This window comes from Symphalangus syndactylus, chromosome 8 (genome assembly GCF_028878055.3).
Source record: "Symphalangus syndactylus isolate Jambi chromosome 8, NHGRI_mSymSyn1-v2.1_pri, whole genome shotgun sequence".
NCBI classification, from domain to species: Eukaryota; Metazoa; Chordata; class Mammalia; order Primates; family Hylobatidae; genus Symphalangus; species Symphalangus syndactylus.
In genome coordinates this window covers 25,788,700-25,816,597 of record NC_072430.2, presented here as the reverse complement: position 1 = coordinate 25,816,597, position 27,898 = coordinate 25,788,700, and the positions used below count along the sequence as shown (strand labels likewise).

Sequence of the window (27,898 nt, the reverse complement as noted above, 5' to 3'; positions counted from 1 at the left end):
TCCAGTTACTTCACTTTATTTGCAGACTGAAGTTGGCTACATAAATCCATTGCACAGTCAACACATGTAGACTTGGCAAAAAGAGAGGACAATACAAAAATACAACTCTTGATAGTGAATGAGACTGCCCTCAGCTCATCCCAGTCTGTATCAGTGGGAAGCCGGTGTTTAAGGTCAGCATAGGAGGAAGTGCTGTGGAATGAGGAGGCATGGAGGCTTCCACCAATGTCATTGACCCAGTAAGATCCTGGACTGAGTTGCATGGGCTCTTCTTGGCTGTGTGGTCATTTCTGCCACCTTCAAATTTGGTCACTTCCTCCTCTAGGAAGGGGAAGAGAACCTCCCCAAGTCATCGGACACCCTCCACAAGGATCTGAGCAGGGGCTGCGCAGTCAAAGCCAAGTGTAGCCCTGGGACCACTGTGAGCACCCTTCCCTGGGGCACCTCCAGCCTGGGCTGTTGCCTCTGGGCATCCCTAATGAAAGGGCTGAGAGACACAGCACAAAGATCAACCTTTTCGAGGCTGAGGGGAAGAGGGGAAGGGAGACTGAGGAAGGGGTTCTGCCTGGGCCTCCTTTGATAGATTCTAGAAATGTTTACTGATGCCAACTTCTGCTCCTAGGCCCTCATCCCTTCTTGGAGGAAGCCCAGGTAGCCTCTTTGTTCTGAAGAACTGGAGTCCCAGGCCTTGGAGGGCATCCCTAGTCAGAGCTGGTCCCAGTCCACTGACCAGAAGGTCTGAAGGGCTAGCATTTCTGTGGAGGTGGGCAGGTCTTCTGGAGCAGCAGGCGGCTCTCCCAGTTCTTGTGGCTGGAGCTAGGGTCCTCCTCTGCCTATAACTCCCTCAATTCCCCCAACCCAACACCCCCTACCTTCCTTCTCTCCTCCTCCCTTCCTTCTCCCCTTCCTCCTTTCCTTCCCCCTCTCTCCTTTCCTTCCCCCTCTTTCTTTTCTTCCCCCTCTTCCCTTCCTTCCCCCTCCTGCCTTCCTTCCCCCTCCTGCCTTCCTTCCCCCTCCAGTCTTCCTTCCCACCCTGTTGTGGGCAGGCTCCAGTGCTGATCCCACTGGGACATTTGGACAGGCATTGTCTGTGACAACGGTGGCACTGGAAGGCCCTGGCAGGTGAATGCCCAGCCTCCCCCCCTCCATGTCCTCACACTCCCCATGCACAAACTGTGCAGGAAGCAGGCCAGGGAGCGCAGTTCACTGTCTTCCCCCCACCAGCAGCCCCAGACTGGCCACATCACAGCCGCGGCAGAGGACACCATGAGCCAACGGGGGCTTATTCCCGCCCTCGGCGGTCCCACCGGGCTCAGCAAGCGGGAGCAGGCTTCTGGAGTCACAGGGGCCTCGCTGCCTTCGCAGAAAGCAGCATCGGTGCTGGGGGAAGCAGGAGGCGGCCGGCCCCGAGGCCCGTGGACTGAAGGCTCAGGCCTCACGTGGCCCCACCCACGGGGAGACCCAGGCTAGGCCAACATGCCCGTGGGGGACCCGCCCGCCCCTGGCGAGTTAGGGGTCTGGAAGGCCGGGTGGAGCTTGGTCAACAGCTCGGGCTCCTCACCCTGGGCCCCGCTTTTCCCGGAGGCCTCGGGGGCACCCAGCGGGTAGGCCTCCCGGGCCCGGCCAGTCCTGGAGCAGGTGAGGAAGGCCAGGCAGGCCCCACGGAGGCGGGCCAGGTCCCGGTGGGTGGTCTCGCTGACGAAGCAGTAGAGCACGGGGTCGGCGACGCAGTTGAAGCTGGTGAGCAGGAGGGAGAAGTGGTAGGCGTTGAAGACGCCCTTGGCGAAGTCGCAGCTGGCTTCCCAGACGCTGCGCACGAGCAGCAGCACGTGGTAGGGCAGGAAGCAGGCCAGGAAGATGACCACGGTGCTGAGCACCAGGCGCTGGATCTGGTCCTTGCGGCTCTTCTGGGTGCCGTGGCTCCGGCGCACGGCGCGCAGGATGCCCTGGTAGGACGCCAGCAGCAGGCAGATGGGGAAGAGGAAGCCCACCAGGAAGCGGTAGTAGTTGATGGCGCGCTGCCATGCCTGGATGGGGTAGTGCTCAAAGCACACGCGGTGCTGGTTCTCGTCCTCGATGACCTCCTCATGCATCAGGAAGTAGATGCTGGTCAGCAGCTCCTTGGCCCAGATGACCACGCTGACGCCGACGGCCGCCTTCAGGGTCCGGAACTGGTGGAAGCGGAAGGGATGGGCCACAGCCAGGTAGCGGTCCACGGAGATGCAGCAGAGGAAGCCCACGCTGATGTAGATGTTCTCGTAGAGGAGGATGCCGCACACCTGGCAGGACAGGTCGCCGTGAGACCAGTTGTCGTGCTGCAGCACGTACTGCAGCCAGAAGGGCAGCGAGCAGATGTAGAAGAGGTCGGCCACCGTCAGGTTGCACAGGTACACGCCCAGCTCATTCCGGGCCTTGATCTGCAGGTAGCCGAAGTAGAGGGACAGGCAGTTGGCCGGGAAGCCCACCACCAGCACCGTAACATAGACCACTGGGGCTAGCGTCTGGTGGATGGTATGGTCGATGGTACAGCTCATCGAGGAGTTGTCTGCAGTGATGTTCCCCATCTTTGGGCCTGAAGGGGCCACACTCCTCATGGGCTCAAGGACTGGGCCTGTCTCTCCACCGCCATCCTGTTTATAGAAGGTGGTTCAAGCTCTACCAAGGGCTGGGCATCGCTGGTGGTGGGCAAGACCCTGAAAGTCAGAGGCAGGAAAGGCTTATAATAGTAGCTAACATGTATGTAGCAGCTACTGTGTGTCAGGCACTGTTCTAAATCCTTTACTCATTTAATTTAGAAGGTGTACTAGCCCACCAACTCCAGTTCAACTAGAATATCTGAACGGCTGGACATGATGGCTTACACCTGTAAGCCCAGCACTTTGGGAGGTGGGGATCTCTCGAGCTCAAGAGTTCAAGACCAGCCTGGGCAACATGGCAAGCCCTTGTCTCTATAAATAAAATAAATAAATAAATAAATAAACAAACAAGAAGAATAGATCTGAATGGGAGCCCCAGGCGAGGTGGCTCACACCTGTATTCCCAGCACTTTAGGAGGCCAAGGTGGGCAGATCACATGAGGTCAGGAGTTCGAGACCAGCCTGGCCAACATGGCAAAATCTCTCTACTAAAAATACAAAAATTAGCTGGGGATGGTGGCATGCACCTGTAATCCCAGCTACTCGGGAGGCTGAGGCAGGAGATTCACTTGAACCTGGGAGGCAGAGTTTGCAGTGACCCAAGATCGTGCCACTCTACTCCAGCCTGAGTGACAGGAGGAGACCCTGTCTCAATAGAAAAAAAAAAAAAAAAGAATATATCCAAATGGGTCACATACCAAGATGCTGCAGGGTAGCTTACGTCTCCCCTCCTCATTCCCTGGCTATGCCTATTTATTCCCCATCCTTTATACATTTTCCTGCTCCCTTGGTGTAGCAAGTAAGGCTAGAGGTTCTTATGAGCATATGCCCACCCTGAGCCTGCTCTCCCAGGGAGACTTGGAGCAAAGATCAGTTCTAACCCACACGCGACAGCACCGGCCACCTTCATCCACAGCAATAGGCGGCATTCACATTTGTCCTACTTGCTCACAGGAATGTACTACTTAGGTCCATTTACACTGAGGCCACTGCCCCTCATGGGGACCTCTCCAGATAGGATCAGAAGAGGCCCAACCTTGTCCACATTTTACCGCATTCTGGCAAGAAACAAAAACCCAGTTTCCCGCAAGCACAGCCTGGACTCCTGGGTGTTAATTCAGCAAGAGCTACCTCTCCTCTCCTCCATGGAGCTCTGGGAAAGCTCTGGACCAAGGCCCCAGGACATGAGCGCCAGGCCAGGGCCAGCCACGTACAGACTGCAAGTCACTTAGCTTGTCTCAGCCTAGGTTTCCTCACCTGTCAAATGGAGATAAAAACACCTGCCCTTGGGGGGCAGTATCAGGGCCACATCAAATGATGGGTATGCAAACACAGGGCATTGTTTTTCCAGAAGCAAAGAGGAGGAGTAGGAGATTATAATCTTACTGGAATGAGTGAAAAGTTCCTATTTATTGGCTGGGTGCAGTGGCTCACACCCATAATCCCAGCATTTTGGGAGGCTGAAGTGGGCAGATCAGTTAAGGGCAGGAGTTTGAGACCAGCCTGGCCAACATGGCAAAACTCTGTCTCTACTGAAAATTAGCCGGGCATGCTGGCGGGCTGCTGTAATCCCAGCTACTCGGGAGGCTAAGGCACGAGAATCACTTGAACCTGGGAGGCAGAGCTTGCAGTAAGCCGAGATCGCACCACTGCACTCCAGCCTGGGCGACAGAGTGAGACTCCGTCTCAAAAAAAAGAAGTTCTTATTGAGAATTTAACAAAGAAGATTCCAGATATATGAATAAGTTTGAGCAAGATAGAATACACTGTTTTGGTTCGGCGCAGTGGCTCACACCTTTAATCCCAGCACTCTGGGAGAAAGAGGCAGGTGGATCACCTGAGGTCAGGAGTTCGAGGCCAGCCTGGCCAACATGATGACACCCCGTCTCTACTAAAAATTCAAAAATTAGCCAGGTGTTATGGCGGGCACCTGTAGTCCCAGCTACTCAGGAGGCTGAGGCATGAGAGTCACTTGAACCTGGGAGGCAGAGGTTGCAGTGAGCTGAGATCATGCCACTGCACCCCAGCCTGGGTAACAGAGCAAGACTGTGTCTCAAAAACAAAAAAAAACTTCTTGGATGAATAGGTAAACGACACTTCCCATCTTCCAGGTGAGGAAACTATGGTTCTAAAGGGCAAGTGACTTGCCTGAAGCCAGCCTGAGGAAGGAAGCGTTGCTGCTAGAATCCAGGTCTCCTTGCTCCACATCCCTGCCACGTATAGTCTCTGCCTGAGACTCAGCTCCCAACCTCTCAGTTCCCAGAAAACAGGGACTCCCAGTCTCTGACTCACCTCTTCCGTCCTCTTCAGGGCACTGGCCTAGACCAGTGATGGTGGTGGAGGGAGTTGCTTCTTGTTTTCGTTGTGGTAAAACACACATAAAATAACATTTACCATTTTAGCCACTTTTTTTTTTTTTAGATGGAGTTTCACTCTTGTTACCCAGGCTAGAGTGCAATGGCACAATCTCGGCTCACCGCAACCTCCACCTCCCAAGCTCAAGCGATTCTCCTGCCTCAGCCTCCTGAGTAGTTGGGATTACAGGCATGCGCCACCATGCCCGGCTAATTTTGTATTTTTAGTAGAGATGGGGTTTCTCCATGTTGGTCAGGCTGGCCTCGAACTCCCCACCTCAGGTGATCCACTCACCTGGGCCTCCCAAGGTGCTGGGATTAGAGGCATGAGCCACCACACCCAGCCCATTTTAGCCACTTTCAAGTGGCATTAAGTATATCGACACTGTTGTGCAACCATCACCACCCTCCATCTCCAGAACTCTTTTCATCTTGCAAAATTAAAACTCTGTACCCATTAAATAATAACTCCCCAGGCCCTAGCAAGCACCATTTCTGTCTCTATGAACTTGACTATTCTAGATACCTCATATAAATGAAATCAGACAGTATTTGTCCTTTTGTGTCTGGCTTATTTGACTTAGTATAATGTCTTCAAGATTCATCCATGTTGTAGCACATGTCAGAATTTCCTGCCTTTTTAAGGCTGAATAATAGTCCATGGTATGCACAGCCCACATTTGGTTTATCCATGCACTGATGGACATTGGGATTTTTACCTTTTGACTATTGTGAATAAAGCTGCTATGAACATGAGTGTACAAAGATCTGTTCAAGTTCCCACTTTCAGTTCTTTTGGTTATATACTCAGAATTGGAACTGCTGGATCATATGTTAGTTCTATTTTTAATTTTTTGAGGAACCGCCCTACCGTTTTCCATAGTGGCTGCACCATCTTACATTTCCACCGGCAATACACAACGGTGGGTTTGGAGTTTGTTTGTTTTCATTTGCACGTTTTGGTGGTGAGAAAAAGGGGAGAAGGAACAGCTGAAGCCCGTGATCCCAAAACTCTGCCCACAGCCCAGTGAATCAGAATTCAGCCCTAGTCACCCTCCTCTTGCCAGCCCTCCTGTTCCTGAATTGCAAGCTCACACCTGTGGGGCCAAATGCTTTGCCAGGCTTACATACGAGGAAATCCACAGCAGCTCGTGTCCCCGAATGGTCCTCAAAGCACCTAACCAGGGCCGTTCCTGTTTCCGAATTTACTTCAGGTTCTCCACAGTCCACACAAAATCCGCCCACAGGAAGATAAAATCCATTCATAAAAGCACAAGCCCCCAGGCTCCCCCCAAATGGCAAATGAAGCCCCCATGAAAACACGAGCAGTCGTCTTGGAAATTCACTGAGCGTCATCAGGCTATGGTTTACGAGTGGTGGGTGTATATACATGTAGGGTGGTGCTTCCTCTTCCCTAGGCCAACAATAAGCTAATTCTGGCAACCAAAGTCAGAAACATTCAAGCCTAAAGAACAAAGAAGAAACATTTACTCCGTTTAGGTGAAAGCACCTCCTACGTTCATTTTGGAGAGAAAAGAGGGTTTTGGTATTCTAATGCTGCAGTGCTTGCACTTAGGTGCATCAGAATCCCCTGGGGAATTTGTTATGACAGATCACTAAGCCTCACCTCCAGAGTTTCAGACTCAGTGAGTCTGGGCTGGGGCTCAGGAATTTTATATTTCAAACAAGCTGCCAGGTGATGTGGATGCTGCCAGCCCATGGACCACACTTTGAGTAGCAAGGTGCTAGGAGAGTCTGGAAGGCCCAGGGTTCAGCTCCTGAGTGCATGCCCTACAAGAGCTCCCAAGGCAGGGAAACAGAGGAAGCTGGCAGGGGAATGTGATCCAGCAGGACCTTGTGGGCACAACCAGGTCACAGCCCTTGGGATGTCTCCCGGCTGATTCAAGGCCTCAAGAAAAAGCAATTAAACCTGAGCGCTTACACCTTTTATTTGCAAAATACTTTACAGAGCTTTTCACTTCTGTTCTTTTGTCCGATTTTAAAAACAGCCATTTAGAGATGTGTCCATTTTAGAGATAAGAAAACCGAGGTCAGAGAGATGAAGCAGCTTGAACTATCCAGTACCCTGGCTTTCACTGCACACGTGTGTGTAGAGCATCTCCGATGTTCACAGCACCAACCTAGACATGGAGGACCTAGAGGTCAACAAGAAATGGGCCGGGTGTGATGGCTCACGCCTGTAATCTCAGCACTAGCTGAGGCGAGAGGATCGCTTGAGCCCAGGGGTTCAAGTATCGGGGAAACCACCCCCGATAATTTAACGTAATTTCACATAGGCTCTTTTCTATTTCCCTAAGTGTTGGCCAGTCTGAGAAATAAAGGGAAAGAGTACAAAAGAGAGAAATTTTAAAGCTGGGTATCCAGGGGAGACATCACATGTTGGCACGTTCCGTGATGCCCAGCTTTAAAATTTCTCCCTTTTGTACTCTTTCCCTTTATTTCTCAGACTAGCTGACACTTAGGGAAATAGAAAAGAACCTACATGAAATTACATTAAATTAGTGGGGGAACCACCCCCAATATTTCACGTAGGTTCTTTTCTATTTCTCTAAGTGTTGACCAGTCTGAGAAATAAAGGGAAAGAGTACAAAAGAAAGAAGTTTTAAAGCTGGGTGTCCAGGGGAGACAACACATGTCACCAGGTTCCGTGATGCCCCTCAAGCCGCAAAACCAGCAAGTTTTTATTAGTGATTTTCAAAGGGGAGAGAGTGCATGAATAGGGTGTGGGTCACAGAGATCATGTGCTTTACAAGGTAATAAAATATCACAAGGCAAATGGAAACAGGGCAAGATCACAGGACCGAGGTGAAATTAAAAATGCTAATGAAGTGTCATGCCACTGGTCATGCATTGTCATTGATAACATCTTATCAGGAGACAGAGTTTGAGAGCAGACAACCGGTCTGATCAAAATTTATTAGGTGGGAATTTCTTTGTCCTAATAAGCCTGGGAGCCCTACGGGAGACCGGGGCTTATTTCATCACTTATCTTCAACCGTATAAGACAGACATTCCCAGAGTGACCATTTTAGCGACCTCCCCTTGGGAACGCATTCTCTTTCTCAGGACTGTTCCTTGCTGAGAAAAAGAATTCAGTGATATTTCTCCTATACACTTTTGAAAGAAGAGAAATATGGCTCTGTTCCACCCAGCTCTCAGGCAGCCAGACCTAATGGTTATCTCCCTTGTTCCCTGAACATCGCTGTTATCCTATTCTTTTTTCAAGGTGCCCAGATTTCATACTGTTTAAAGACACATGCTTTACGAACAATTTGTGCAGTTAACACAATCATCACAGGGTCCTGAGGTGACATACATCCTCAGCTTACGCAGATGATGGGATTAAGAGATTAAAGTAAAGACAGGCATAGGAAATCACAAGAGTATTGATTAGGGAAGTGATAAATGTCCATGAAATCTTCACAATTTATGTTCAGAGACTGCAGTAAAGACAGGCGTAAGAAATTATAAAAGTATTAATTTGGGGAACTAATAAATGTCCATGAAATCTTCACAATTTATGTTTTTCTGCCATGGTTTGAGCCAGTCCCTCCGTTAGGGGTCCCTGACTTCCCGCAACATTCAAGACCAGCCTGGGTAACATAGCGAGACTCTATCTCTTCATAAAATTTAAAAATTAGCCAGGCATGGTGGTGCACACCTATAGTCCCAGCTAATCAGAAGGCTGAAGCTGGAGGATCGCTTGAGCCCAGGAGGTCGAGGCTGCAGTGAGCCATGTTTGTGCCACTGTGCTCCAGCCTGGGTGACATTGTGCCATCCCCCCATCTCAAAACAAACAAAATGCAAGAAATGGCTCCCAGTCTCAAGGAACCTCCAAGCTCGAAAGACAGGAAAGTCTCATGCACAAATCACTAGCATGCAAGGCAGTGTATGGCAGGTGCAGTGGGCATCTCTCCCACACACATTAAACACTGGTTTGCCCTTTTTACTCCCTGTGGGATGGCTGCTTCTCCGTGGTTTCAACCCCATCTACACTCTGATGACTCCCAGGTCTCTCCCAGGATGAAGGCATAACCGGCTTCCTGCCACTCACAGGACATGCTCAGTGAGGCCCACGCTGGGTCCATCATTTTCTCCACTGGTCTGTTCTTGGAAGGGGCCTCCTCACCTGCCCAATCACTCATGTCAATGGCTGGCCTTCAGCTTTCACCCACGTCTTCATCCACAGCATCCAGTTAATTTCCAAGTTCTACCATTTTCAACTCTAAGTATTTCCTACATCCATCTCCTCCTCTTCAGCTCTCTTGCCAGCACCCTAGATGGGCTTGGTCAAGATCTCCTTCCCAGAGTCAGTGCAACAGCCTCCTCTTGGGCTGATTCCTGTCTCCATCTTACCATCCTCAAAGCCATCCTCTAAACAGAAGTCTAACCCAGTCACACCCCGCTGCAAATGCTTCCATGGTTCTCCAATCATCCACCCATCCATCCATCTGTTCATCCATCCATTCACGTATCCATCATCTATTCATCCACCCATCCACCCAAGTATTCATACATACAACAAATACTGAGTATCTATTATACGAAAGGCACAACACTAGACACTGGCCCCTAGTAACAAGTGGCTTTTAGTCTTAAGGGGGAGGAGAGGAGATAAGTGAAACAAGCTCACAAAGAGAGCACAGGATTTTGTGAGGGTTCATGGCTGGGGACCTCACCCTGTCAGGAAAGGCCTTCCTGAGCATTGGCAGTTACAGTAAGATCAGGAGAAAGAGGAAGTGCTGCCCAAGAAGAGGAGAGTTTCTACCTGTGGAAAATGTGTGGAAACAGACAAAATGCAAGAGGAAGAGAAGGGGCAGCTCTGCAGGACTGAAAGTAGGCTGGTGTGACTGGTCTAAATATGAGGTAGGAAGGGCGAGAGAGGAAACAGTGTGAAGCTGTAGAACTGGCAACTAATTACAAGGGAGGTGGGGAACAACCAGGGGCAAATCGGAGATTTTTCTAGGTGCCTCATCCTTATAGCCTCCCCAAAATTATTCGTTGGATGGATGGTGGAGAGGTGGGAGGGTGAATGAGTAAATGGAGGGATAGGGGTAGCCAGATAGATGGATGACTGGATGGCTGGACAGATGGATATATGCGCAGCTTGAGAGGTGAGTGGATAGATGGGTGGGTGGATGGATAAGCGGACGGGTGACTGTGTAAATGGATGCGTGGGTGAGGGGTAGAGGGATGGAGGGATGAGTGAATGGGTGGACAGGTGGATGTATGTGTGGGTGGATAGGTGAGTTGATGGAAGGGTAGATGGGTGGGTGGGTGGATAAGTGGATGGGTGAATGTGTAAATGGATGCACGGGTGAGGGGAAGATGGATAGATGGATGAGGGAATGGGTGGCAGATGGATTATGGGTGGGTGGATAGCTGAGTAAGTGAGTGGATAGGTAAATGGTGGGGGGCTAAGGCTGGGTGCTGGGACAGTGAGGATATCATTACTAGAAACAGGAAAGTGAGGAGGAGGAATCACCGTGGTCCCCTCTCTGCTCAGCCTGCCTGAGGGTCCTGATTTTTCACCAGTGCCTTCCCTTCTACTGTTCCCTGAGGACAGGCACCCCCAGATGGAAACCCTGACTTGCCCTCTACCTCATCTCCACAGGAACCTTGCTCCTCAAAAATCAAAGAACACAGTGGATGCAAAAATATTCCGTAAATGGAAAAACGTAGATGTAGAGAAGAACTAAGCCACATCTGTCGAGGGCCCTTGCACTTGCCAGGCAAGTTTCTAAATGTCTATTCTCTCTTTCAACACCACTCTCATCAGCTCCCACTTTACAGATAAAGAAACTGAGGCTCAGAGAGATGAACCAACCTGCTGAAGTCTCCGCAGCTGAGATGCGGCAGGCCAGGTCTGGAACTTGGACTGGTCCATACTTTCCTTCACGCTGTGCTGACTATCATGATCATCCCGGAACCACCACCCTCAAGCCCCCAGCTCAGCCAAGCTCGTCCTCACAGATGCTGCAGCAATGGCCACCAGGCTTGGTCCCGGGCTGGCCCCCTTCACCCAGACTATGCTTTAGCAGGTCAACCATGTTTTCAACGCCCACTGAGGAAAACCAGCCACATGGCCAGTCCGTAGTTTGGGAAGGCATTGGGGAAAAGAATCAAAATAACACTTTATTACCCAGCTAAGAAATTGAGAAAAACTATAGAGTGACTCAAGGCCTGAAAGCAAATCTTTAGCAAATGCAAATCAGCATAGAGGCCTCTAAGGACTTTAATGACCAAGAGAAATTAAGCTCCCAACAGGAAGGAAAGGCCTCTCTGACTAAGCTAGGAGTCTCTTGTATGTCCCAAGTCAGAAGGCGGAGGTGCCTAAATGCTGGATTCCAGCTGGCACATAAATAGTGATCTAACTCGCCCCCCCTTTCGTGCGGCACACACCGGCACGCACACAGACAGTTACTCATGGTGCCAGGGCTGCTCACGGAACCCCAAACCCACAAGAGCTGGGGAGTTTCCCCAGGACCCAGCTTCCTTTTCCTTCAGCTGGCCAAACTTCTGCATGCTTTAAGCAAGGCTGTTTCGTTTTCTGAAAGTGCTTTATTTTTCCTTCTGAGGAGAGGGGAAAAATCAGGATGCATTTTTCCTTAGTCCCAATTTTCCCCCCAGATTGCCTCACTCCAGCAACAACGTGGACCATAGCATCTCACTTCTAGAACCCTTGTCACTGTTTCAAAGGTCAGTCCCATCTGGGCTCACAAAGTCCCTGCGAGTCAGGTGGGCTGGCATTGCTAAGCCATTTCTCAGAACCTGAAGCCCAAAGAGGCTAGCAGGGAGGCTCAAACTCACACAGTCAGTTGGGGTGGATCTGAATCCAGAACCCACGTGTCTAGGCACCAACTTGCTGCCTTTGAGCTTTTTGGATCACAAGCCAATAGCAAGAAATACACCTGACATCGCGACCCAGAACACACAGACACACAGACACACACACAATCTGTACAAAGCAACAAACTTCCCCGAAGCAATACTTACCCTATTTCTTGCCATGCACTCTGATCATTTCTATTCTATTTCAATCTTTTAAATGCAGGTCATGAGCTACGAAGTTGATTTACTGACCCATGAATGGGTCACAACCCGCAGTTTGGAAACAGCTGGATGGACCCCCACCTGTGCTTTCCAGCTTCTCCTAGAGCCTCAGGGCCCCAGGAAGGCAGTGTGGTCTCTGCAGCCAGGTGAGGAGCAGGCAGCTGCTGAAATCAGACAGAGGGAGTCCTCGGAGGGGGGAGTCTGAAACGAGTCCTCTCTGACTCTGCCTGCCCCAGCTGGGCTCTGCCCTCAAACCTCAAACAGCTGGGCTTCCTGCAGACGCTCTGCAGGAACCTGGGCACCCTTGCAGCCACGACCCCAGCTCTCCCTCCAGCGACTTCCCGCAGCCTGAACCTCCCAGCTCCGGCTAGAAAATCCCCAGCTGGAGGCTGCCCATTCCCGAGCTGAGGCAGAATCATGTGAACTCCAATCTGGTGTCAGGCTGGGCGGTTGCCGAGGAACCACTCGCCAGCCAGAGGCTGAGGGCGGCGGAATGGCTCTCTCCACGCATCCTCCTCTGCTCTCCATGCAACCCAGAGTCAGTGAGCAGCCTCACCGGAAATGTGAAAGCCTGAGCTAGGGTCAGGTGCCCTCAGGACTGTGGTGGGGGGATACAGGAGGAGGGGGTGGGCTAATTCTAGCCACCTTTCAGCACCTACAGGATACCAGGATCCAGGCAAGGGCAGGGGAAGCCGCCAACATCTGGGTCACTGGGGCTCAACCCTGGCCACATGCATGAGAACATACCTGGGAGCCTACAAAAAAAATACCAATGCCCGGGCCCCACCCAGGGCTGGTTAAATCATGCTTCTTGGAAGTGAGGTGCCAGCATCATCAATGGCTTTAAAGCTCCCTGGGCTGTTCTAAAGTGCAGTGAAGGTGGGCAACCATGGATGTGGTGAAGCAGGTAGGATCCTGTCTGGCAGAGCAACAGAGCGAAGGCAGTGGAGCTAAGGCTCTGGGCATGAGTAAGGATAGGGTGGGCATCAATGTTTTCAACTGTGTCGGTCCCCAGAGCAGGAACCAAGCCCAGGGCTCTGGCCCCGGGGGCCCTTCTGGCTCTCAGGAGCACTTACTAAACTCCCTCCCTCACACACATAACACGGAGGATAGAAAGGCCCAGCATTTTGGCGTAACCATCTCCCTCCAAGGCAGACTCCTTGGAAGCTGATTATAAGCTACAGTGCCAGAGCCAGGAAGCCAACAGACACGGTGCATGGGGCCACTGGGGGCGTGAGTCCTTCCTGCTGGAAGCGGCCAGAGCCCTGTGCTTGGTCCCTGCTCTGGGGACCAACACAGTTTAAAACATTGATGCCCATCCTATTCATGCCAAGAGCCTTGGCTCCACTGCCCTCACTCTGCTGGTAGGGGGTCTAAGGAAATCCCCTTCAGTGGGGCCTGGGCCCTCCAAGCAAATGCTACCACATAGCAGGCCTTTCAAAAACTATTTCCGGCCAGGTGCAGTGGCTCACACCTGGAATCCTAGCACTTTGGGAAGCCGAGGCGGGTGGATCACCTGAGGTCAGGAGTTGGAGACCAGCCTGGTCAACACGGTGAAACCCCATCTCTATTAAAAATACAAAAATTTGCTGGGGGTGGTGGCGCATGCCTGTAATCCCAGCTACTCAGGAAGCTGAGGCAGGAGAATCACTTGAACCTGGGAGGCGGAGGTTGCAGTGAGCCGAGATCATGCCATTGCACTCCAGACTGGGCGACAAAAGCGAAACTCGGTCTCAAAAAAAAAAAAAAAAAGTTTCCTATGTCAGTTGCTTCTTGCAGGCCTTATGTTACAAGCAAAGGCTTCAACTTGTTGTGGTGCAGTAGTGCGCATTTAGACACGTGCTATTTCTGAGTTGTGGAAGTGTGGCTGGCTTTCCCTGATGTCATATAGGAGGACGCAGGGTTAGGGGCACAGAACTGACTTAGCAGTGACTGCCTGGCTTACCCCTAGGACACAACCTGCCAGAGAGAGCACCTTTGGCCCTCTACGTGGTGACCTGGCCTAACAGGGTGTGCACACACAGGCCGTCTACACCATCATCGTCTATACCTGCAGGAACCACTAATGGCACGGTGTCCCCTCCCACCTCCAGCCCTGCCAGGGGCTGACAAGCTGCCCCAGCCCCTCTGCTGGCAGCACGTGCCCTACTGCACCTGGAGTAAGGACCATGCCTTTGGGATGAAGAAGGAGGGGTGAAACTTTCTTTGGTTTTACTCAAATTGGCTGAGCCCAGGTCTTTGTGAAATGCTAGCTCAGTAAGAGAAAAAAGAGCCCATGCTCTCATGTGCTTGGCCCTCGAGGGGTTAGAAAACAGCCTGGAGTGGCTCGGTACCAAGAGCTGCCTTTACCACTTCCTGAGCATTTGCTTTGCACCAGGTGCTGTGCTAAGCACCTTCCCCATCCTTTGTTTAATCCTTATATCAACTCTGTGTGGCAGGGATTATCCTGTTGCCCAGGCTGGAGTGCTGTGGTACCACCTCGGCTCACCACAACCTCCGCCTCCTGGGTTCAAGCAATTTTCCTGCCTCAGCCTCCCAAGTAGCTGGGACTACAGGCATGCGCCACCACACCAGGCTAATTTTTTTTTTTTTTTTTACATTCGCTCGTTGCCCAGTCTGGAGTGCAATGGCGTGATCTCGGCTCACGGCAACCTCCACCTCCCGGGTTCAAGCGATTCTCTTGCCTCAGCCTCCTGAGTAGCTGGGATTACAAGCATGTGTCACTATGCCTGGCTAATTTTGTATTTTTAGTAGAGATGAGGTTTCTCCATGTTGGTCAGGCTGGTCTTGAACTCCCAACCTCAGGCGATCCACCCACCTTGGCCTCCCAAAGTGCTGAGATTACAGGCCTGAGCCACCGCAACTGGCCCTAATTTTTTTTTTTTTTTTTTGGTTTTAATTTTTATTTTTTATTATACTTTAGGATTTTAGGGTACATGTGCACAATGTGCAGGTTTGTTACATATGTATCCATGTGCCATGTTGATTTCCTGTACCCATTAACTCGTCATTTAGCATTAGGTGTATCTCCTAATGCTGTCCCTCCCCCCTCCCCCCACCCCACAACAGTCCCCGGAGTGTGATGTTCCCCTTCCTGTGTCCATGAGTTCTCATTGTTCAATTCCCACCTATGAGTGAGAACATGCGGTGTTTGGTTTTTTGTCCTTGCGATAGTTTACTGAGAATGATGTTTTCCAGTTTCATCCATGTCCCTACAAAGGACACGAACTCATCATTTTTTATGGCTGCATAGTATTCCATGGTGTATATGTGCCACATTTTCTTAATCCAGTCTATTGTTGTTGGACATTTGGGTTGGTTCCAACTCTTTGCTATTGTGAATAGTGCCGCAATAAACATACGTGTGCATGTGTCTTTATAGCAGCATGATTTATAGTCCTTTGGGTATATACCCAGTAATGGGATGGCTGGGTCAAATGGTATTTCTAGTTCGAGATCGCTGAGGAATCGCCACATTGACTTCCACAATGGTTGAACTAGTTTACAGTCCCACCAACAGTGTAAAAGTGTTCCTATTTCTCCACATCCTCTCCAGCACCTGTTGTTTCCTGATTTTTTAATGATGGCCATTCTAACTGGTGTGAGATGGTATCTCACTGTGGTTTTGATTTGCATTTCTCTGATGGCCAGTGATGATGAGCATTTCTTCATGTGTTTTTTGGCTGCATAAATGTCTTCTTTTGAGAAGTGTCTGTTCATGTCCTCTGCCCACTTTTTGATGGGGTTGTTTTTTTCTTGTAAATTTGTTTGAGTTAACTGGCCCTAATTTTTGTATTTTTAGTAGCAATGGGGTTTTGCCATGTTGGCCAGGCTGGTCTCGAACTACTGGCCTCAAGTGATCCACCTGTCTTGGCTTCCCAGAGTACTGAGATTACAGGCATGAGCCACCGTGCCTGGCCGAGACAACATCGATTTCTTGCAGTTTTGGAGGTCAAAAGCATGACGTCGATCTTACTGGCTAAAATCAAAACTGCAGGCTGCAGGGCCGCATTCTTTCTCGAAGCTCTAAAATCCATTTCCTTGTCTTTCCAGCTTCTAGAGACTTCTAGCATACCTTGGCTTGTGGCATCTTCCACCTTCAAAGCCTACAGTAGTCAAGTGAGTCCTTCTCACATCACATCTCCTCTTCTGACTCTCACGTTCCCTCTTCCACTTCGAAGGGTCCTTCCTTGTGGCAATGCTGGATCATCTCCTTACTTTAAGGTCAGCTGATTAGGAGTCTTAATTCCACCTGCTGCCTTAATCCCCCTTTGCCATGTAAGGTAACGCCGTTGCAGGTTCTGGGGATTAGGAACTGGACCTCTTTAGGGAGGGCATTATTCTGCCTCCCACACCCACCATGTGATACTTACTTAAAACCCTGTATAGTGCTGGCTGGGTGAGGTGACTCATGCCTATAATCCCAGTGCTTTCGGAGGCTGAGACGGGCGGATTGCTTGAACTCAGGGGTTTGAGACCAACCTGGGCAACATGGTGAAACCTTGTCTCTACAAAAAATACAAAAAATTGGTGGGTGCAGTGGCATGTACCTGTAGTCCCAGCTACTCAGGAGGCTGAGGCTGGGGAATTGCTTGAGCCCAGAAGGCGGAGGTTGCAGTGAGCCGAGATAACGCTTGGGCGACTAGAGTGAAACCATGTCTCAAGCAAAACAAAACAAAACAAAAACCCTGTACGGCGCTGCTTCTCGAATGTTAGTGTACATGTGTTATACATCTCCCAGGAATCTTGTTAGTGTAGCTTTTGGTTCAGTTCAGTAGGTCTGGGGTAGGGCCCGAGATTCTCCCCTCTTTTTTTTTTTTTTTTTTTGAGTTTCACTCTGTTGCCCACGCTGGAGCGCAGTCACTGCAAGCTCTACCTCCTGGGTTCATGCCATTCTCCTGCCTCAGCCTCCTGAGCAGCTGGGACTACAGGCGCCCGCCACCGCACCCAGCTAATTTTCTGTATTTTTAGTAGAGATGGGGTTTCACCGTGTTAGCCAGGATGGTCTCGATCTCCTGACCTCGTGATCCGCCCTCCTCCGCCTCCCAAAGTGCTGAGATTACAGGCGTGAGCCACCACGCCTGGCCTGATTCTGCCCTTCTAACATGAACTGAGGACCACCTTTATCTCTTGTATCCCCATGGCAATTGCTATAATGCTGCACAAGTGTTTGGACTAAATAAATATCTGATCATGGAAAGGGCCGGGCATGGTGGCTCCCACCTGTAATGCCAGCACTTTGGGAGGCCAAGGCAGGAGGATCGATTGCTTGAAGCCAGGAGTTTGAGACCAGCCTGGGCGAAAATGTGAGACCCTGTCTGTAAAAAATATAAAATATTAGCTGGTTGTAGTGGCCCGCACCTGTAGTCCCAGCTAGTCGGGAGGCCAAGGTGGGAGGATCCCTTGAGCCTGAAAGTTTGAGGCGGTAGTGTCCAGCCTGGGCAACAGAGAAAGACCCAAAGGAAGGAAGGGAGGAAGGGAGGGAGGGGAAGAAGGAAGGAAGGAAAGAAGGAAGAGAAAAGGAGGGAGGGAAGGAAGGAAGGAAGGAAAAGTTGAGCTCTGAGTGTTTTTATCACTGTGGTACAAGGGAGCTGGGACAAGGGCTCCTCACACATGCTTCACACAGAAAGAGGGTGGCCTGAGGTTCTAAATGACAAACGGGTGCTGAGCAAGGGGATGCAGGGTAGGTGCTCACCTGCTTTGAGCTCCCAGTATATGCAAGGCATTGAGCTTTCCATAGGCTGCCTTGATGCCTCACAGCAACCCGCCAGGTAAATATCATCCCAGCTTTATCACTGAAAGCTCAGGGCTACCCAAGACCAAGAGTCACACAGCTGGCAAGCAAGCAGCAGTGCTGGGATTCAATTCAAGGTCTGAATTCACTGTTTTCATTTTTAATTAATTAATTAATTTTTAGAGACGGGGTCCCTGTTCTATCACCCAGGCTGGAGTGTAATGGTGTGATCATAGCTCACTACAGCCTCGAAAATCTGGGTTCAAGCAATCCTCCCACCTCAGCCTCCCCAGTAGCTGGGACTCAGGTATGGGCCATCACGCCCAGCTCATTGTATTTTTTTAAAAAATTTTAGTATATGCAAGGGATTGGTTCCATCATTGTATTTATTTATTTTTAGTTTTATTTATTTATTTTGAAACAAGTCTTCCTCTGTTGCCCAGGCTGGAGCGCAGTGGCACGATCTTGGCTCACTGCAACCTCCACCTCCCGAGTTCAAGCGATTCTTGTGCCTCAGCCTCCCAAGGAGCTGGGATTACAGGTGCATGCCACCACGCCTGGCTGATTTTTGTATTTTTAGTAGAGACAAGGTCTCACCATGTGGTTATGCTGGTCTCAAATTTCTGAGCTCAAGCCATCTGCCCACCTTGGCCTCCCAAAGTGCTGGGATTATAGGCATGAGCCACCGCACCTGGTCCATCATTGTATTTTAATATTTACCAATGTAATGCATGGAAATATGTATGACTATTGGTTAATGCCTATCTTCCCCTTTACACAGGAAGCTGCCTGGGGAAGGAGGAGCTGGGTCTATTTTATTCTTTGCTAGGGACCGTGCACACCAAAAACATGCTGAATGTTTGGGTGAATAAATGAATCTAAATTCCACCTCTTCCTGTAGCCTGCTGGGAAGGCCAGCGTGGCTAAAATTGAAGTCAGAAACTAACAGTCTGGGGGAAACAGTCAGGATATAGGATGAGGCAACAAGAAGAGGGTTGGTTTGGACTCTCAGGGTGTGAGTGGGTGGCCTTGTGTGGAAGTGCATTTCCACCAAAGCCTGGTGCTGAACCGGGGACTTCCAGCCAGGAGAGTCTGTGGTCTGAGAAGGTCTGACCTGCCTGGGGCATCTCTCCTGTCTGCAGCCGCAGCACAGACCACAGACCTGGAGGTTGCCATGGCAACCCCTGGGGCCTACTGCCCCCACTGCCTGCAGAGTGCTCCAGCCCATCAATTAATAACCTAATAATGTATGACAACAGTCACTCCAAACACACAGGAAGCAGCCCTCTTGAAAAACAAACAGACTTCTCCAGCAACTTGAGAGCTTCGAATATGCTCATTACACTCAACCCCGGGACACCTGCTCAAATCTATTTTCTTGAATCCAAATTGCTCTCTCGTTGGCTTCTCCCTCTTGTTTTGAAGGCCCAGGGTTGACAAAGCTGGGGACTAAAGCCTCAGAGGTTTCAGGGACAATGATGCTAGAGAGGCCACTGGGTAGGATGCTTGCTCCCTCAGCCCTGTGTCAGGCCCAGAGATACTGATTCTGGCCAAAATGGACTGTGATAAGGCCCATGTCTGTGTCTCTGCAGGTCCTCTCCTGGGAGAAACACTTCAACTTTTGCAAAAGATTCATTAATTCATCACCATGGCACCCAGGAAAAAAAAATGCAAAAGAGAAGACTCAGGTTGTGGCCGACCCAAGGTCGGCCCAAAATCTCTGCAAACTGAGATTTTCCTTGTTGAGAGGTGGGGGTCTAAGTCCCCTCCCTTGAACCTAGGCAGGCCCTCTGACTGCCTGACCAACAGAAATAGCATGGACGCAACACTGTACCAGTTTTTGAGGCTAAGCCTGAAGAGACTGGCAGTTCCCACTTCCTGTCTTCTGGGAATAATTGTTCTTGAAACCTAAGTGCTATGCTGTGAGGAAGCCAAGGAGCCTCGTTGACAGGCCCACATTGAGTGGAACCAAACCCTGGCCAGCAGCCCCTGCTGCGCCCCTAGCTGACAGCCAGGTTCGACTTGTCTTGCATACCAGTATGTCATCTTGGATGAGGATCCCCAGCCCCAGTAGGGCCATCTCAGCTGATGCTCCAAGGAGCAGAGATGAGCCATCCCCACCAAGCCCTGCCCAAATCACAGATTTGTGAGCAAAATAAATACGTTATTTTAAGCTAATATCTTCACTGTCTCTTTTCCTTCCTTCCTTCCTTCCTTTCTCTTTTTTTTTTTTTCGAGACGGAGTCTTGCTCTGTTACCCAGGCTGGAGTGCAGTGGCGTGATCTCTGCTCACCACAAGCTCCGCCTCCCGGGTTCACGCCATTCTCCTGCCTCAGCCTCCCGAGTAGCTGGGACTACAGGCGCCCGCCACCATGCCTGGCTAATTTTTGTATTTTTAGTAGAGACGGGGTTTCATCGTGTTAGCCAGGATGGTCTCGATCTCCTGACCTCGTGATTCGCCCGCCTCAGCCTCCCAAAGTGCTGGGATTATACATGTGAGCCACTGTTCCCGGTCTAAGTTAATATCTTTAAATGTGGTTTGTTATGCAGCAATAGATAACAGGAACATAAATTATTTGTCCCCCCCAAATCACTTGAGGGCCTATCATGTGCTGGATTCATTCACATAATTATTTGATTTCAATTTTTATAACAATTCCTTGAGGTGTAGGTATTATCATCTCCACTTTCCCTATGAGATACTAAGACTCAAAAAGTTAAAATATCTTGTTTGAGGCCAACCAGCTAGGAAAGATGAAACAGGAATTCTGATGCTAAAGCTCATTCCTCTACCACCGTCATCATTATCCTCATCGTGGCTGGTGCCAAGTGCTCCTCCTTCCCTCCGGGGTCTTCAGTCACCAGCCCCTCTTTGGGTCCACCCACTGAAGTCCACCAACCTCTGGACACCTCCACACTTTGCATTTGCTGCCTTGAACCTGTTTTCCACTTTGTTTCCTGTTAGCTGAGTCTTCTCTTCCGACAGTGTGCACCTTACCCAGAAGCATGTGGTATGATAGTAATAATAAGAGTGGGCGGAGCTGACATTCAGAGGGCATTGCAAGGCTTTTAAGGTCGGATTTCACCTGTGCAATCCCGTAACCGCCCTACTATGTTGCCCATTTTACAGGAAACTTGGAGGCTTAGAAAGAGACAACATGGGCTGGGCGTCGTGGCTCATGCCTGTAATCCCAGCACTTTGGGAGGCCGAGGCAGGTGGACCACTTGAGGTCTGAAGTTTGAGACCAGCCTGACCAACATGGTGAAATCCCGTCTCTACTAAAAATACAAAAATTAGCCGTGGGCGCCTGTAGTCCCAGTTACTTGGGAGGCTGAGTCAGGGGAATCGCTTGAACCCAGGAGGTTGAGGTTGCAATGAGCCAAGATTGCACCACTGCTCTCCAGCCTGGGCGACAAAGCAAGACTCCATCTCAAACAACAACAACAACAAAAAAGCGACTTGCCCAAGGTAATAGCTCTAAAATATGGAAGAGCTGGGATTGGACTTAGACTATCTGGTTCTGGAACTGGGCTGGCAATTGAAAATACCCTAGTCATACAGTCCACAGCATCCTCACTGTCCAGCCCCACTTCCACTGTTGAGCTCAGGAATTTGTTTCCCTCCCTCCTTTTGGAAGCGATCCTGTGTGTGCAGGTGGGGACACAGGAGAGTAAAGCCAGACGTAACTATAGCATCTCAGATTTGCAGACTCTCAAACCAGCCTCACACCTCAGTGAGGTGACAATAGCTAATATTTTTATCTCAGTTTTACAGAGGCCCAGCCACAGCAAGTGACCTGCCCAAAGCTACACAGCCTCTGGCTCCAAGGCAGGGCTCTCTCCCCTGCCTGTGCCCTCTCGCCACCGCAGCCCCTGTTCTCCAGCTGGAGAACCACCCAGAGGACCACATGGACCCTGCTGCCTCCGTTGGGCCATTTGCTTGGCGGAGCAGTTGGGGGGGTGGGGGGCCTGCAACCAGGGACCCCACCTGGCGCTGCCCCTGCCAACCAAGCAGTGAGCCAGCTCTCCCCTCCTCGGTGGCAGGGGGTGCTGTCCCGGTCTCAGGGCTGCCCTGAGGGGTCTCGCAGGTCTGGGGGATGTAAAGGCCCAAACCGACTCGGAATGGCCGGTGCGGCCGGGCTCTGGGAAATGAAGGGCTCGCACTTTTTGTGGGGGCGGGAGTAATTACCAGGTGGCCGCGGAGCCAGCCGAGGGGGTGGCTGCTAACCCGGGCGGCGACCGCAGGCGGAGACGCCCCGCCCGGGAGAGCGACAGGGCCGCGCCGGCGCTAGCGGACAGACACCCGCGGTCCCGGCCTCGGCCGCGTCTCCCGCCCCCGCCACGCCCCGGCGGCCTCGCTCTGGGCGCGCCCCCGCCTCGCACGCGCACGCGCCTGCACACGCACTGGCCCGCCCGGTTCCCGCGCGCTCGCGAGGCCGCTCCGGGGGAGGTGCCGAGACCCGGCCTTGGCCCGCGCGCGGTTTCCGGGGTCCGGCGCGCCGGGGACCCACAGGCAAGGAGAGAAAGGGGTTGGCTCGCGGGGACACCTACCTGCGCGTCGCGGGGCTGTGGCGCCGGCCACCGTTACCCCGCGCCCCTCCTCTTGCCAGCGCGCACGCAGACGGCGGGGTGGCCTGGGGAGGTCTTCAGGTCCCTTCCTGGGAACTCAGGGCCAAGTTGTGCTCCGATTCTACGCCCCGCCCCCCCCCCCCCCCCACGTCGGGCACACGCAGCCCTGAGTGAGGGGTCCATGCCCTGCCTTTCACCCTGACCACAGCCCCTAGGCTCGGCGCCTGCCGGGAAGGGCCGCAATGGCTCAGGGACCCCTGCCCCCACTACCATCCTGCCCTGGGGGACAGGCTCTAGAACACTGCGTGGGGCTCAGAGTGGGCCTGGCTGTAAAAGGACAAGGGTCCTTCTCCAGTCGCGTCCACTCCCGGGTGCCCTGGCTGTCAGCAGCCTCTCACCACAACCCCAGGGTGAGAAGCCCAGAGAACAGTCCAGGAGTAGCCTTTCTGTCCTTTTCCATGTCCGTGTGCCCAGCACGGGCACATCAGTAGCCACGCAATAAATGAAGTGCGATGTTGCAGCTCTGGGCCTCTCTGCACCTGCCCTGACCTCAGCCTGGCCAGCCCAGCCTGGGGCTCTGCACTTAGGTTTGCAGCCTCCTGGGTCGCTGCCCGGTGCTCCCCAGAGCCAGAGCCTGTCTGCCGCAAGGATGGCTTAGACGACCTCCTACTGACCTTCCTGATAATTCAAGGAGGGCTTAGTCCCCTCGACCCCACATGCTCACAGATAATGGTAATAATAGTCCCAGCCCGCATCTATTGAGCACTGCTGTGTGCCGGGTACCGTTGTAAGTACTTAATTGCATTAACTCATTTGATGTTCAGGGCTCTATGATGTAGATAGTGTTGTTATTCCCGTCTTATACATGGGGGAATGAGGCACAGAGAGGGCAAACAACCTGCCCAAGGTCACACAGGTGGTACGTAGAGGTATCGGGATTCAAATCCAGGCAGTTGGGTACAGAAGCCCTCCTCCTACCCACATCCTGTCCCAAGGCACTCTTGGCTGTTTCCTTCTGCTCTTTCACAATTGCATACCTTGGCTCCTGTGGCCCTCCCCACTCCAGAGACCTCCTGTTTCCCATCTCCTGAACTCCTGCCCGTGTCTTAAGACCCCAAATCTCTTCCCCTAGGGAGCATTCTTGGTTGCCTCAGGTAATGTGTGTTGAACCCCGCTGTGTGCCCTTAGCCCCTTTCCCAGCATTGCACTGCCGCTGGGGTCGCTGGCACACAGCTGTCTCTCTACAGGGCCCTTGCTCTCAGCCCAGTTATCCTGCTCAAAGCAGGGTGCCCCCATTCCTATTTGTGAAATGAATGTCTGGAACTGTCACTGCAAGAGTCTGCAGAAGGTTGGGCAGTTGTCAGGACAGATGGTTGCAGGTTAGGGACGAAGGGTGATTGGAACTGTGGGCAGGGGAGGTAGAAGGAGAGAGAGAGCAAACATCTCACCTTCTGCTAACCCCTCTGAGTGGCTCAGCACTCCACACGGTGTGACTTAGCCTCTAGGTGAGTCTCCAGAAGGATGGACAGTGGGTAAGAGGATGGAAGGTACCCTGGCAGGGGAAGGCTGGGGAGCAGGAGGAGGCAGAGAGAGGCACAGGGAGTGTGGAGGTAGGGGGATTTGCTTTTCCCACTGGACACTACCCCAGCAACATCCCAGCAGGCTAAGAGGCTGGATACGCCTCCTCCGCTGGTCTTCATTTTGAAATTCCTCCTTAGAAAGTCCTCACAAATGGAATTTTCTGAGTTGACTATTTATGCCATAAAAATTCACATCTGCTTTCTAAAAGTTGCCAAACCCAATGTAGTTGTGAAGAGTTTGGCTTTGAAAGCCAGAGTGTCGGCATTTGAATCCCAGTTGTACTACGTGCTAGTGGGGTGACCCTGGACAAGTCTTTTAACCTCTCTGTGCTCATTTCCTCATCTGTGAAATGGAGACACATCTTCAGATGAGGGCTAAGATGATTACATGAGTTAAACCAAGTAAAGCCCTTAGCTCAATGCCCAGCACACATGAGGGTTCAATAGATGTTAGCTGTTATCACTGTCATTGGACATTCCAAATATCCTCTTATTTGCAGCTCTTATTATTTATTTATTTTTGAAACAGGGTCTCACTTTGTCGTCCCCCAGAGTACAGTGGAGTACAGTGGCGGCTCACTGCAGGCTCAATCGCTCTAACCTCGTAAATACTTCCTGTGTCCTTAGTGCCTGTGCATGGTCTCCTTTCATCCCCAAAACAAGTAGTTTTATTCTCTCCATTTCACAGATCAGGAAACTGAGGTTTCATAAATTGCCTGAGGCCACTCAATTCCCAAGTGACTGAGCCAGGACTTGACAGGAGTTCTGACTCTGAAGCTGTTTCTTCCAATGATTCTGTTCTGCCTCATCTTATCTCTCTAGGAAAGAGGTGGGCTGTTTTAAAGCTCATTGTCAGTTGCCAGATCGAGGACTCTGACTGTCAGGAGTACAGAGCATGCCCTGTAGAAAATGTGTTACAGAATGAATCCTGCCAGGTCTACCACACTGCACAGCCTCAAGGGTGCCGTGCATGCTGTAACCTATCAGTTGGTGGTCCCTGGAGTTGGCACAGTGTGCCAGTACTTCGTGGCCCTGTCTCCTGCCTCTCTTTTTCTTTTCTTTTGTCGAGACAGAGTCTCCCTCTGTCACCTAGGCTGGAGTGCAGTAGCACGATCCCGGCTCACTGCAACCTTGGCCCCCTGGGTTCAAGCAATGTTCATGCTTCAGTCTCCTAAGTAGCTGGGATTATAGACGTGTGCCACCACACCCAGCTAATTTTTAGTATTTTTAGTAGAGACGGGGTTTTACCGTGTTGGCCAGGCTGGTCTCAAACTCCTGGCCTCAAGTGATCTGCCTGCTTCAGCCTCCCAAAGTGCTGGGATTACAGGCATGAGCCATTGCGCCCAGCTCTGCCTCTCTTTTTCACCCCACATTCTCCGTTTACAGGTGCCTAAACATATCCAGTGCCTTTCACAGTCTCAATGCTGTTAAATTAAAACAAACTCACTTTTGATTCATGCTTCACTTTTTAGAGACAGACAGCATGGCTCTTATTATAGTTACTTAAAGATCTGGAACTGGCCAGTGGAGTCTGAGAAGCTTGGGCCATTGCCAAAATACAGACTTCGGCATTTCTGGCCACGTTTTCCCTAAGAAAATGCTGGAGCTGGAGAACCGTATAGAAATTCATCATACTGCTTGCAAAGTCACTTTTGACTGGATTTTGCTATGTTTCTTGGTGTCAAGATGTCCAGTCCTTGGCAGAGACAGCAGAATTTGTTGTTTTGTAAATAAAACCTGGCTTTACAAGCAACAAAACAGCTCACTAATGGTAAATTAAGCACATACTGTCTTCCAGAACCTTCCTGAGCCTAGAGCATGTAAATTAAGACCTATGCTCTTGAAATGCTGATTGGAAATGCTGCGCTAATAACTATCTGTCTCGCCCACAGAAATTATCTCCCACATTGGGCTGGGCTCCAGAGACATGGTCTGAAATTCACCACCCCCGGTGCCAGTGATGTTTGCAGCCATTTCTTCTTTTCCAGTCACTTGTGGGTTTTTCTTTTTATCTTGGCATCTGTAAAGGCAGAATCTCTACACAGAGCCTGAGGACAGCTCATTCACTGCATTTCCCCAATGTCAAACCCAGTGACACACTGCAGGTGTCCAGAAAATGGCAGCCAAAGGAATGTGTGAAAGAGGCTCCTGCACCAGCAACACGCTGTGTACTTTCTATCCACCTATCCAGATCCAGTCTGCATCCCCTACTCTAAGGATGATGTCACCCGGCACCCTGCCTTCCAGCGTCTGTTAGATTTGGGTGATAGGAAGCACTAACTGGAGATCAGCGGATGGGAGGAGAGTGAAGACCCGGGAGTATTTATCCACTCTGCCAGGGTCACTTCAGGTTGGCTGCCTCCCTCAGCTGAAGATGTCAGCTCAGCTCCTGTTGGAGTCCCTCTCCTGCACTTGTCTCTCCCTTCCTCTTATAAGCCTAGGGCTAGTAACAGCTCCCAAGGCATGCCAGTCCCACCGTGTGGCACCATCCCTTAGCCCTGTCCACACCTTTGTGTTAAACTCTCATCAATTACCCTGCTTGAGGGTGCCATCTGCTTCCTGCTGAGTGTGACGGATACAGAAACGGATGCATCAGATACATCCTCACTGCACACTCATACTAATGGAAAAATGTGCATATATTTCAGAATGTGCACAGATGATCTACTTTTGAAAATTACTGTTTTTCCACTTCATTCTTCCAATTAGCACAGCTGGCTAGCCTTAGCGGAAATCTGTCTTTATCCCCTAAACAACAGAATGAGTCCCTACTTCCTCCCTCAGTTCCAGCACCAGCTCATCTCAGTCCCTGCTCAGGCCCAAGCCTTCTCTTGCTGATCCACTCCTGTCCTGTGCTTCCTGTCACCATGAGCTTTCTAGAGCAGAGCACGTGGCTGCCGAATCAGGTCGGTAACTTTCCTTCTGGGAAATAATTGTCGATGCTGAGTCAAGCACCTCTCAGGACAGTTTCAGGCAGAAAGAGGCTGGTTTTCGTTCCTAAGAGTTACTGTTTCTGGCAACAACCACACTCCAGCAGGCTCGGGCCTGAGCTGAGGAATGGGACAACCCGATGACCACCACAAAGTTGCGTCTGCTCCCATCCAGCTAATCCGAGGGCTCTCAGACAGACTGTGACTAATGGGGACATCTGAGGGCAGAACGTTCGAAGGCCAGGGAGGAACAAGTCCAGACAAAGTGTGAGCACACACATCTGGAGGGCTGGGGAGCCCATGTCACATTCCTGGCTGGATTTGGACTCCAGGAGGAAGGCATCAGGTTGGGCTTGCTCAGGCTGAGGCAGTTTGGGAGAGTGGGAGTGCAGGGGACTTGGGCATCTGAATGCCTGGGTTTGAATTCCACATCTGTTGCTTTTTGGCTCTGAGAGCTCTGGCAAGTTATGTAGCCTCCCTGGGCCTTGGTTTCTGCTTCTTTAAGATGGGGTTAGCAATGAAGATTGGTGTGAGAATCACATATAAAGGTGCTGTCAAGAAATCTGGTCGAAGGCTGGGCGTGGTGGCTCATGCCTATAATCTCAGCACCTTGGGAGGCTGAGGCAGGCAGATCACTTGAGGCCAGGAGATCAAGACCAGCCTGGCCAATATGGTGAAACCCTGTCTCTACTAAAAATACAAAACTTAGCCAGGCATGGTGGTGCCCACTTGTAATCCCAGCTACTCGGGAGGCTGAGGCAGGACAGTCACTGAACCCAGGAGGTGGAGGTTGCAGTGAGCCGAGATCGCGCCACTGCACTCCAGCCTGGGCAACAGAGCAAGACTCCGTCTCAAAAACAAAAACAAAACAAAACAACAACAACAACAAAACAGTACTGCACAGGGTTGTTGTATTAACTGAGTTAGTAAGTGTAAAACTCTTAGAACTGTGCCTGACCCTAGTAATTGCTCAATTAATAAATGTTAAGCCATCCCTTCTTCCCCTGATGCCCATGGAAGG

General features: G+C 51.1%; 1 protein-coding gene across 6 annotated transcripts in view; it reads right to left on the bottom strand.

Moving 5' to 3' along the window:
- The window catches only part of GPR68 (G protein-coupled receptor 68), a 32,560-nt gene continuing 4,662 nt past the window's right edge, over positions 1-27,898 (bottom strand). The window contains exons 1-2 of one of the 6 annotated variants that reach the window (XM_063644048.1): positions 22,350-22,481; positions 1-2,693 (exon numbers count right to left, since the gene is read on the bottom strand). In XM_063644048.1, the coding sequence (XP_063500118.1) occupies positions 1,467-2,594 (1,128 nt within the window). In that variant the 5' untranslated portion in view covers positions 2,595-2,693; positions 22,350-22,481 and the 3' untranslated portion in view covers positions 1-1,466. Of the gene's footprint in view, positions 2,694-6,121; positions 6,303-12,007; positions 12,613-21,987; positions 22,115-22,349; positions 22,482-27,898 lie in introns of those variants that run through there. The other 5 variants (XM_055288436.2, XM_055288433.2, XM_055288434.2 and 2 more) reach the window with 5 other exon arrangements.